This window comes from Austrofundulus limnaeus, unplaced genomic scaffold, assembly GCF_001266775.1.
Source record: "Austrofundulus limnaeus strain Quisiro unplaced genomic scaffold, Austrofundulus_limnaeus-1.0 Scaffold127, whole genome shotgun sequence".
Lineage (NCBI taxonomy): Eukaryota > Metazoa > Chordata > Actinopteri > Cyprinodontiformes > Rivulidae > Austrofundulus > Austrofundulus limnaeus.
The window spans coordinates 1,356,662-1,369,427 of NW_013952529.1; the positions used below are offsets into that span (position 1 = coordinate 1,356,662).

Here is a 12,766-nt window from a genome sequence, read left to right on the forward strand (position 1 = left end):
ATCTTACACATTCTGAAAACAAGATGATTATTCTTACACAATCAGTTCTTGTTTAGTAAATCAGTCTCAAAACAAGATCAAAAAGACTTTTTGGCTGATTTAAGATTTTAAAACTTGGTAAGATGGACAGTTTTTGCAGTGTGGTTAATTTGGTTTTCATTTTTAAAAATGCACATGGGGAACAAACATAGTAAGCAAACAAAATTAACATCCCCATGACATTTAAGGGGTTAAAATGAGGGTAAGAGGACTTGAAAAGTGTGAGAGCCCCTGGTTTAAATCACCAGAAACAAACTGATAACTCATCTAATTCCTCCATTCATCATCTCCCTCCTTTTCCTTCTCTTCACTCCTCATCCCATCATTTCTCCTCTGAGCCTGCTGCTGATGGAGGCAACAGCTGTGTCTAATTTTAATTTGTCTTCATCGCCTACAAACATGAATAAAGCATCCCTGTATTGTAGAAAACCACCCAGGTTCTATGGATATAAGAAGTTCAGCTTTAGTCAAATTACCGGTAATCTGAAATCATAATAACTTTAAAATAGCTCCAATTCAAAAGCACCACCCGCTTCAGATGTCATCATCCATGAAATGGACGTTATTAGGTGTTATCAGTCCCCTAGAATGGCTTCAGAATGTCCCACCTGTGCCGGTTAGCAGGTTCCCCGTCCCATAGAATGGTTTCTGATTGTCAGCTGGTTAGTATGAGGCTTAAAACCACCAAGGTTAACCTCAGTGCAGATGACATGGTTAGCTCTAACCTCTGACGAACACATATTGCAGCCTCTCAATAGGGCAATGGGTAGAGTCTCGGAACAGTGAGCAGGAGTCTAGGGTTCAAGTTTGACACAGACACAAAGAATTTATTACAATATATTTTGGTTATTTACACATTCATTGTCATTAATATATTAACCCACTAGGGGGCACTGTCGGGACAGTCTGAAGCCTAGAAGGCACAGTAGGGACCCTCTGAAGCCATTGTATGGGACTGATAACACCTAATAACGTCCATTTCATGGACTGATAACATCAGAATCCCCTGAAAGCGCTTTCTTAGTAAACTATTAAAAATGCATTTTCTAGCTTTATTACCGCTCAGTGGATGAAAATACAAAACAAACCCTACAGCTTTTATTATTTTCTATTATTCTTGCAGTGATTCTAACTTCAAATGAAACTAATCATCAGTCATCTAACATTTCTGTGAAGCAGAGGAGTCAGTGATGGATAAATACAACTTAATGAACAGGAGAGGAAAAAAAGTGTAATTATTTGCTTCAGGTTTCACTCCACAACTCATAAAGTTTCTTATTACCCCTCAGTCGTTATATCCCACCGACTGACGCTCCGCGCACAAGCTTGGTAAATATTTCCACAGGTTTGATGGTGAAGATCTAATACTTTGTTTAATAAGCCTCAAAATTGTCTTTCTAATCATTCTGGGAGCATCGTTAAAGAATAAAACGACCTACAGGAGGTATGTTTAAAAAAAACACCTAGCATCTGTTAAAAGGAAATCCAGGTCTTAGAAACCCCGAGGACACACTGCTCATTCAGGAGGATAAAGATTAGAAATATTGGACAGAAAATGATTTAAAATGTGCCGAATTAAAAGTATTTTCTTTTTTTTCTTTCTCCACGCGAGCCATGAACTAATCCAGTGTGTTTGTCCTTCTTCTGGGTTTTGCTCTGTTGTCACCATCGGCCTCACCACACCATGCTTCAGAAGACATGCTTATTCCTACTCTTATTACCTGTAAGTAGAGAATCCACACCAGGATCTGTCTCAGAACATCTCTTCTTCTTTTTTTCTGGCTTCTGTTGAAATATTTCTCCTGTTTACAACATTTACACTGTTTAAAAAACCGCATTACTTCTCGTGAACAAATGCTTTAAAATCATTGTTTTATCAAAATGTTTTGTTACTTTCAGCAGTTTAAAAAATGCACAATATGTTTTTTCTATATATTATTTGCATCCATTCTTAATTTGGTGCCGAAGGGGATGTTTTAGTGAAACTTCATCTGCATTGTTTGCACGCCCCGTCCCTTAAAGAGTCTCACCCTAAAAGGTCAATATAATTCAGCGTTATCTCCTCCACCAAGTGGCCATTTCCTGCTTATTAACCACTTCTAATGAAGAGTTATTATAGCTGCCTTACGTCCATGCAAACACACACACCTGTGCAGACGTTTGCACTCTGTTGCCCTCAGCTCATCTCCAAATCCCTGCAGGGAATTTTAAACCTCTCCGCTCCTCTTGCTGTCTTCAAAGCATCAGAATATTTCCTGCAAACTGAGCGGAACAATCAGGACTTCCTCCTGAAACGGGCTCTCCGGCTGCCTGACCCCCGCAGAAATGACTTCTTTACAGTGAGCAGGGTGGGCACTTTCAGGCAGGGAAGGGGAAAATATAGACCCTTCTTTATTTATTTATTTATTTGTTTGTTTGTTTAAAGATCAAGGATTTATGACTTGCTAAAAATCAATCTGGTCTTTACCAGGTACCAAAATTATGTGAACAAAAACACACAACAGAACACTTTCTCAACAAAACTGGTCGACATACTAAACCTATAAGCTCCATGCACTGACAGGTGTTTACAGAATTTACTGTTCAACATAAATATTAAACATAAATCATATTACTGTGAAACAGACAGCTTTAGTTATCACCTGAATAAGCAGCTGCATTTGCCCTTGTCTACTGGTATGGCAGTGTTTTTTTAATTGTTATTTTTATTAAATTTAGCCGAATTATGAGAAAAGGCAGAACTATCAAATTGGAGCCTTTTTTAAACTTTATAGAGCAAGTTTTCTTTATTTATATGGTTGTACAGCACCTTGTGAATATATTTCTGTGAAAGGCGCTTTATAAATAAAACTTTATTTACTTACTTTATTCAAAAAAAAGTCTAATAAAGTAGGTAAGCAGCCTAGACATGATACTCCCTAGCCTCTCCAATGCTAACACCAGCTTATCCTTGCTAGTAGCTAGCCTCTCCAATGCTAACAACCAGCTTATCCATGCTAGTAACTAGCCTCTCCAATGCTAACAACCAGCTTATCCATGCTAGTAACTAGCCTCTCTAATGCTAACTCAAGCTTATCCATGCTAGTCACTACCCTCTCTAATGCTAACACCAACTTATCCATGCTAGTTGCTAGCCTTTCTAATGCTAACTCAAGCTTATTCATGCTAGTCACTAGCCTCTCCAATGCTAACGCCAGCTTATCCATGCTAGTTGATAACCTCTGATGCTAACGCCAGCTTATCCATGCTAGTTGATAACCTATGATGCTAACACCAGCTTATCAATGCTAGTCACTACCCTCTCTAATGCTAACACCAGCTTATCCATGCTAGTTGCTAGCCTTTCTAATGCTAACTCAAGCTTATCCATGCTAGTCACTAGCCTCTCTAATGCTAACGCCAGCTTATCCATGCTAGTTGATAACCTCTTTGATGCTAACACAAATATATAGTCTCCTTCTCATTTGCCAGCGCTAGCCTCAGTTAGCGGTGCCAGCCTCTCATTAATCAGATCAAAGGCTGGATTAGCAATAGATATAGCCTCCGCTGGTTGTGCAATATTCTTAATTTTGTCCCTCACACTGCACCATACAGTTCAGCCACCTGCTCCTCTCTCTGCTTCCCTCTGCTTCTAAACCAAACCCTGAATGTTGTTTCAACATCTGCTGCAGCTGCGCTGAAACAAGCACCTTCTCTCAGCTGTAGACCGCTGCCTGTTAAATCTGTGCAGGACTCGTGCACATCTGCAGTGTGTGCTCCTCTCTTCACCTCCGTGTGCATCCCTCCATCTCTCTCCTCCTGGTTGAGTTTGAGACACGCAGATGAAAGTTTGTTTGGGCTTCGCCTGCAGCCTCTTCCTGAGCTGACGGACCGTCTGACTGCAGCTCCGACAGGGGGATGGCTTCAGGATGTTTGAGTTCTCTGGCTGTCGGCCCGCTGCTGAGGCCATCCCAGGCATAATACAGGCGTTTCTGTCAATCCCTGACAAGTCAGAACAAATGCTCCTCTCCTTGTCTTATTGGACACCTCGAGGTTGTCTCGTGGATTTGCTGAGCTTCAGCTAAAATAAATGCATTTCCCACAGCGAGCATTGCTTTCTTAGAAAGAGCGATGATGGCGACCTGCAGGATAAATCGTCTCCTTCAGATGTCTCTTTCTGAAGGAGGGAGAGATGAGATGTGTCACTTTATTCCTAAACTGAATCCAGAGGTCTGGAAATTACTGAAAAAAATAACTAAGTAAAAGTAAAAATACCTTAGCAGAAAATGATTTTGGTAAAAATAAATTTCACTGATGAGAAAAGTACTTAAGTTAAAGTCATAAAACTGTTCATAAAAATTGGGAAAATAAAAGTAAAAGTACTTTTTCACGCTCTCTAAGAAATAAACTGTAGAATTTACTGAACCCCGTAACAGTCTTTGTTCCACCCGTGGGTAAAAATGGTGCGGTATCTGCCTTTAAACGTTTCCAGACGCTACCAGGGGCTTTTATTTTGAAGACTAGGGTGTCAGACAACTTCTTCCGGTTCTTACTTTTAGTTTGGCACTCTCAAAAAAATTCAGAAGTCTTTTAAGGAACTTCAGGGGCATCTGTTAAGATAAAAGAGCTCCTTGTTTCACTAATAAAATGTGTCTGGAGCCGCAAAACAGGCTACAACTGTGATTAGCAAGTGGTGGTCCGTGGGCCTTTTCGAGGCCTTTTTGGGAACCTTTAGGGTCAGTGGAGTTATTAGCTAAAAATATATTATTATTATGTTATTTATTATTATACACATCAGGACAAATGAAAAGACCATGTTCATGTAATCAAGAAAAATTCTGTATATTTGGATAAAAACTAGTACAACTGAATTATTTGGGATTTATTTCTAATTCTTATTGCTGTCTTAAAATTATTTAAAGGTAATTCTGATGGATTTGAGAGAACGATCATAGAAAGAAATTGGAATATTAATGTGAACACCTGTTCCCCCATGTTTGTCTTGTATGTCTTCTTGAATGGGTGTTTCTTAACTACCCCCTCCCCCTTCCCTGAATGTACAGCACCTTGTGAATTTATTTCTGTGGAAGACGCTTTATAAATAAAACTTTACTTAACTTACTTTTACTTAAACAACAGGCTAGCCTGAGCTAACATGTTTTACTTTTTGTATTAGTAGTATTGATCACAGATTTGTATAAAAATTGATTTCTGTTATGGGTATACCGTTATGTTTGGTTCGGTTTGGTCATATTTTCAAAGAGCCGCTGCAGAGGGACCAAAGAGCCACATGTGGCCCCAGAGCCGCAGGTTGCAGACCCCTGGGTTAACTGGTTCCAGTAAACCAAGTGGAAAATAAAATCTTGCCTCATATTTACTCTACTAGGTTAAGTGAAACCAGCTGACATGACTAAGTAAATTCAACATTTCATTTTGTAGAGTGCAGAAACAACTCCTTTCATGATGAGTTTGTACATATTTAATTTTATAATGAGTCACTAGGTGCTAAATTTTAAAGTAAGTGCATGTGAACCTTCAAGAACATCTAATAAGTCAAATAAAGAAATAATAAGCAGCAGATTTTTCAGAGTTCTGCTGCTTCACTTCACTTCCTCCCATCTTGTGTCTCCTGGGAATTCTTCTCTTCCTAAAAGCATCGGGGGAAGCGTTCGGATCTCCCTGATGGTTTCCATCGTCCCCTCCCACTCATCTCTCATTATCCATGACTCAAACAGTCTGCAATTAACGTCTCCATCCGGTGGGGGTGGGGGAGTCAGTGGCGGCTGGCGCTCAGTGGGGTAACCTGAGTGGTTAATGAACTGCCGCCGTGATATTCATTAAAGAAGGATTATGTCCCGCTCGTTGGCAATTACAATTGGTGAGGAATTTGTCATTTAAACGAGGTCATTATCGGGATGGATGTGTGACGGCTGGAGGAGCGGGAAGGATAATGACAAGGCCTTTCCCTTCTCCTGAGTTTTCAGCCTCTGCCTGTTGCTTTCTGACTTTTCCTCCTCCGTTGTTCTGTCATTCTTCATGTCGGATCCTTCAGCCTCTGCTGGGGATGTGAGTTCCTGAAACAGAACTTTGGCTCCTGGTGTAAAAATTAAAAAGTTGTTGAGGATTGCTAGTTCGGCTGCTTCTTTGTCTGTTTTTTTTTTTTTTGTTTGTTGTAGATTTTTCATTAAAGAAGCATCAATAAAGGAATGTTAAAACTGTTTATTGGAAAAACTGAAGCGATGCATTCTGGATACATGACGGACTGACAGGAAACGAAAGCACGGGGAACAGGAAACTAGTATCTTCCCTTCAAAATAAGAGCTTGGATTTTAAAGTTTTTCATGTTTCCATTGGATTTTAAAGTTTTCCAGTTCACCTGAAACTCATCAGACTGAAGAAGTCTCTTGGAGGAGAGATGAAACGTTTCACTAAAGAAGAACCCATCCAGAGGACCTACTGATTTTTTTCTTTTTGATTTTTTTCTACCTGGATTTGGATGTTTTCCATGTAGTTGCTCCAGTTGACCACTAAATGTCAGTCTTCACCAGCAAAACATCTTTAAATCATTTCTGAGTCTCTAACCCCGTTGGCTGATTGCTTTTGAGTTCTGGCGTTTAAACTTTATTTTTTTTAAAAAGTAGCTCCGATTGTAAAGTAAAATAAATCAATACATAGAAAATTTTAGTATGGATTACAAATGTTTACTGTTTTGCTATTGCCTTCCTGCTATGTAAGCAGACACAAAGCATTGTGGGAAATCAGAATCATGGCCGAATGCAACAGTCAGCAGGATGTATACCTTCACAATAAGTGTGTTTATCTGGGAGGGGTGCTGTTGGATAGATCACATGTTGTGATTCATTGACAGACATACCTTCTGCTGTTCAAGATAATGATGACTGGTAGATAATTAGTTATTAGTGGTACTGCATTTTAATTTTAGAAAGAACAAATCTGCTTATGAATTATAAAAATTAGTAAGACTGCTAAAGTGCAAATTAAATATTTAGGTCCACAATTAGTGGATTTGCGCTTTAGTGGGCTGGTGACCACCACTGGATGGAAAGAAAATGTTTTGGGGAAAAGGCTGCTCCTCCTCTTCTCTGCCCAACATCCTGTTGTTGCTTTTTGCTGTTTCTGAGACGTGTTTTAGCTCATTTACTAGGGGTGTCCCGATCCAACATTGATATCGGATATCGGTCCGATATCAGCCAAAAAATGAGTATCGGATTTTATCGGCCTGCATAAAAATGTCCGATATAAGCGCTCCAATATTAGCAGTCCGTTCCAGCAGTCCACTGACTCCGCTCCAGTGTTTCTATCCAGCAGTGCTTGGATCCAGCATGCAGCGCTCACGTGATCACAACAACATGCTGCGCAAGTTAGCAAGAATGTCGGCAGCAGAACTTTGTTTTCATCAGAAACAGAGTTTAAGCTAAGTGCAAAGTTGTCACGCACAAGTTTTCCGTGGGGGCACAGAACCGTGAACGTTTTAAACCGGAGCGACAACTACTCTCCACCCTGGCAGCAGCTTTGAGGTTCGGCTCGGTTCAGCCTCAGTCCAAAAGTGTCTCCAGGATTCCAACCGAGCAGAACCTCCTCTCACTCCGGTGGTTCTAGCGGGCAGAAGCAAGGACAGCACGCTTTTTACGGTTTTGACATCAGCAGAATGTTGCCCATGGATTATCTCTGGGATTGATGGACAGAAGAAAGGAAGAGCGCAGATTTTGTTTTGGAATACGAGCGACATGATGAGAGCAGTGATAAAAACTGCTCCCTGCAGGAGTGAGAGGCTAATCTCCCCATGATGCTCAGACTGTAGAAGGTATTAATAATTAACTTACTGATTCTTACTATTTATTTTTGCTCTTGTTTGTAGAGTGATGTTTAATCTATTTACACACTTGTTTTAGTGAAGATTAAGTGCAATGAATTTATTCATTCATCCTTAAGAAATGTGAAATGCTGCTAAGTTGCATACAGGTCCTACATTTGACACACTGATTGTACTGTTGTGCTGCTATTGTGCCACACCATCTACTGTGCTGAAATTTATCTTTAAAATTTTTATTCTTTTTTAGTGTGCTTATGTGTAAATATATATACATTTCCTTTTTTTACATTTTTATTGTTCTTATACTGTTTTCTTAGACCTTATAATGTTTTTTCTATCATTACTGTTCTGTCATCTATACTGTGACTAGGAGAGATGCCCACACAAGAATTCCATTGTGTATAAACTGCTGTATATGCACAAATGGCAAATAAAGATCTATCTATCTATCAATGATCATGTTGTTTTAGTTACAGTCAGTAAAATTGGAGCTGTGGACTCTTAACTTTGAACAGACAATAATGTGGGGTTTTGTTTTGTCCCCACCTTCAGTTATTCCCACCATAAAGCAGCACCAGGCTGACAGATGGTAAAAATAAATAAATAACTGTAGTGATTTTGAATTATTTTACACTTTAAAAGTACATTTTGTTATTATTATGTTATTTGTTCAGTGTATTGTAATTTATTTTATTATATTAAATTGTATAATGTTATTCAGTTTAAAATGTATGTGATCCATTGGTTAAAAATAAATAGGTCCGTTTTTTTCATACCTACTCTTTTTCACTGTTTGACTTGATCAAGACTTTTCTAAGATTTTACAGTACAAAATAGGTAAAAGTGTGTGACTTGTACTGTTTTGGTAACGGGTCAATATCGGTATCGGACAATTTTCAAAGTTGCAATTTCGGTATCGTATCGGAAGTGAAAAAGTTGTATCGGGACATCCCTATCATTTACCTGCATCACTTCAACAGGTGTGCGCTAGCTGCTTTAACTTCAAACCTGGGCAGGTTTTTTTTTTTTTTCACAAACACAAGCACACACATATATATAATATTATTGCGAGTATTCTGGACCCATGGATTGATAGGGATGAAGGGGATATTTCCTCCACAGCTGACCTCTTGCTTATTGCTTCATGACCTTCAGATAGATCAGCAATGTAATCATACACACACGCACACACACACACACACACACGCACATCACAAACACACAAAGAGCACAGGTCAAAAAGTGCAGTGCAAGCACAGAGTATTATATCCTCTCCTAATACACAGATATGCAGACACACGTGGAATAAACATGAGCAGTTTTTATGTGATCTGTCCAGTTCTGCAGCACGTCAGCTGCTCAGGACGTCAGTGTTTATGGAGTAAAAACTAAAGATATGAGCCTGCAGGAAGAGAGCTGCTGCCAATCAGAGTGGGAGGCTCAGCTCTGAACACTTTCCTTCCACAAGACTTAACCCCGAATTTACACTACATGCGTCTGCACTCCGCTGCACTGCGGTGCGCAGGTCGCAGCTGTTCGTTTGTGTCTCAGTTTAACAGACCCCGCTCCGCTCAGCTCCGAGGGTGGAGGAAGGAGATGACGAGATAAATTCAGTGATAAAAGTGGAAGTCAGAGCAAAAAATAATTAATTCTGTGAAAGACGAACTCCAAACACAGCTGAAAACATTGATATGGTTGAAACTGTCTCGTTGTCGTTTTTCTGAAACTTCTGATTTCAAAATAAAATCCACGTCTATCGTGTGTGTACACATATGCTTCATGCTACGTTTCCATCTGCTTCCCAAACAGAACGATACTTTCTGACAGCATTTGCATAGAAATATATCCATATTTTTATTAATATAGCTGGGGTTTCGACATTATTCCGATAAATTATCCAGCCTAATAGTGTCTTATTTTGAAAATACGGATGTTGTGCTCATTCCTCTTCCTGTTGGTGCAACGTAATCTTTAAAAATGTCCTCCGGCGCAGCTCCGGAGTCCGGCAGAAATAGGATCTGTTCTAATTTTGACGGATCGCCGTCCGCTCACCGCTGCCCTGCGCAGCCAGTGTAAACACTCTCATTAATTATAATGGGTGTGTATTTGCTGCGGAGCTCGGACCGGAGCCGGAACGCATGTAGTGTAAATTAGGGGTTAAGGTTCCCCTTAAAGTCATGCCTCTGCTGTATGTTCAGATTAAGTTTTCTTTTTTATTTTTATTTATTTTTTTGTTATAAAAATCAGCCTCCAGCCTTGGCTACCAAATTGATCAAGACAAGGACTTGTTGACGACCTGTCCCACATGTCCCACCATGCTACGTTTGCATGTAGGTGCATCCTGCTGCTGTCCAACAAGGTCCTACCAGGTCCAAGGTCAGCGCCTGGTGGGATTTTAGGAGTTAATGTTACTGGAAAATGCTGTTGATGTAAAGATTATAGTGAAGGTGCAGGAGAGCATCTCAGTGGAACAGAAATATCATATTTGATGTGATATTAGATGTTTTAAAGCTGCAGGAAACTTAGTAAGGAAACGGTGAACTTGTCCTACGTGAAGTCAGGAACACGTGGAAACAGGCTGCGTCGTGATAAGTCACCGAGCTGCACGCCCACTCCTGGCCCCGTGTGGACCAACACACTGATGTCCAGCTCAGGGAAACACACACACACACACACACACACACACACACACTGTTGACTCAATGTCAGCCTCTTACAGTGAGCGCAGAAATGTGTTGGTGTGTTCTGGAGGAGAGTTTTTCTTTTAACTTCTGTAAAAGAAGTTGGATGGATTTTCTGACTCAACAGGAGGAACAATTGTTTCTGTATCAGAGCCGATGCTTCTTTGTTATCGAGATCCTTTTGTTAATCAACATGCCGAAGCTGTGGGTGTAAATATGAGATTCATTCATTTTCTGAATGTTTTAAATGTTTTGATCTGCGGGTTGCACACATTCATCATTATTAAATCAGACTCTTGTAGTGATTACACACAGACAGTTTCAGCCCTGTGACTACCTCTCCTCCTGCTGTAGATGTTGTGTTTAAAGAAAATCCTTCAGATAACCCTGCATCCTCTGTGATGATTGGGTTACATGTGTTTTCTTTGTCCTGTCAGGACATTAATTCATCACCGCTCAATTCACATCTATCTTTACCAGGATTTTAACACTTCTGTCATAAATGAGGGTTAAATGGTTTAAATGTGCTTTTCCTTCATTTTTGTTTTGCTCCTCCTGATATGGAGGACTGAAACTCTCATAATTAGAAATAAAAGCAGAAATATATAAATGGACCAACAAATGAATAAATACACGTAAAATGCACCAAATAAATAAAAAATGAGAACTTTACCTCATTTTATATTTAATTGTAATTATAATTCAGTTTAAAGTTTAGTTTAAAACAAAGACAAGGAGAACACTTACCTGTATCTTTGTTTTTAACTAAACTTTAAACTTTTAGCTAAACTGAGGCAGCACAAGCACGCAACTAAGATCTGCGCATGGCTCCTCCTACTTTCTGTCTTTTGACCAATAGGAAAGGAGCTGACCAAAAAAGCTCCCCCCACCTCATTTACATAACGAGGCAGAAAAGTGAAAAGTCAGGAGACATAGAAATGTAAGAACACTTGGAAATAAAAATATTAAAAATATGTCAATTTAATTATTTGAGAGACATAAATGTATGCACAAGTAAAAGGAAAAACTAAAAATATGTACCTTTTAAAAACAATAAAATGTAATATAAGATAAGATAAATTAAGATAGACCTTTATTGTTTATTGGGGAGCAGACCCTCAGTCGACGTAAACATCCAGGAGAATTTGGTTCCACAGCTCTTCAAGGCCATGTAGGAGAGCCAAATATGTAATCAGTTGTTTGGGAACAGAAGAAAATGTTTTCAGTCAGACAATAACAATTAATAATTTTAGCCCATAACTTTAAAATTATGGGCTAAAATATGTAATTTATTGGAACTAAGCTGGAAAAATCAATGATGGTCAATTAATGAGGCAAAGTTCTCCTTTTTGATTTAATTTGTGCATTTTAAGTGTATTTGTTTATTGGTCCATTTATACATTTCTGTTTTTATTTGTAATGATCACAGTGTTGGTCCTCCATACATTCATTGTCCTTTGTCCACTTCCTTTTTATGATAATACAGTTTGAGTGCAGTTAGATTTAGCATAGTCATCATTTAAAGCTGTTGTTTTATTAGTTAAATAAATCTTGGAGAGCTCAGCCGGTCTCTTGTTACTGTAGTTTCTTAAAACAGATGTCAGAAACTGACAGCAGAAATCACTTAAGCAGCATGGCTTCTGATGCAGCCTGGCAGAATGATTTAAAAAAATGCTTCTTAGAAGATTTGAAGATGAGACAAAGAAAAGCAGAGTGAGTGGAGCTGCTGCAACAGGCTGCATGTGAACAAACGCAGCATGTGCACTCAGTGAGACACTTGGGTCGCTCTGTTCTCACAACTTGTGGGCAGCGCAGCACTCTCACGTTTCTGTGCAAAGTGTTGCTGATTCAGTCCAAACGACAGAGGCTGGATCTTTACAAATGTTTCAAAACTTCAGCGTTCATGTGGCGCTCGATGAGATCTACGATCATTCATTCTCTTATTGTCTTTGTTTTATTACATTTAAGTGTCCACAAGTCCAATTGAGAGTTAATTGTTGTTTTAGATGCTGAAGCTCGTTACATAAATAAATATCAGTAATTGTGTGAACGCTTCACAATCATTCACATTGACAGCATTTTTCTTCCGTACATTTGTTTGGCACATATCTCGTTTTACAATTTTTGTGCTATTTTCACAATTTATACATCCAAATGTTCAGCTCTTTCAGAACATTCCAGCTATGACTTTTGGTATTTCAGCTATTTATATATATATATATATATATATATA

The 12,766-nt window shown here is 39.1% G+C and overlaps 1 protein-coding gene across 1 annotated transcript in view; it reads left to right on the forward strand.

Moving 5' to 3' along the window:
• Nucleotides 1–12,766, forward strand: part of ptprt (protein tyrosine phosphatase receptor type T) — a gene marked incomplete in the record, with an annotated part of 388,491 nt that overhangs the window by 282,557 nt on the left and 93,168 nt on the right. The window contains 1 exon segment of the mRNA XM_014015350.1: nucleotides 1,733–1,762. Within this exon segment, the coding sequence (XP_013870804.1) occupies nucleotides 1,733–1,762 (30 nt within the window).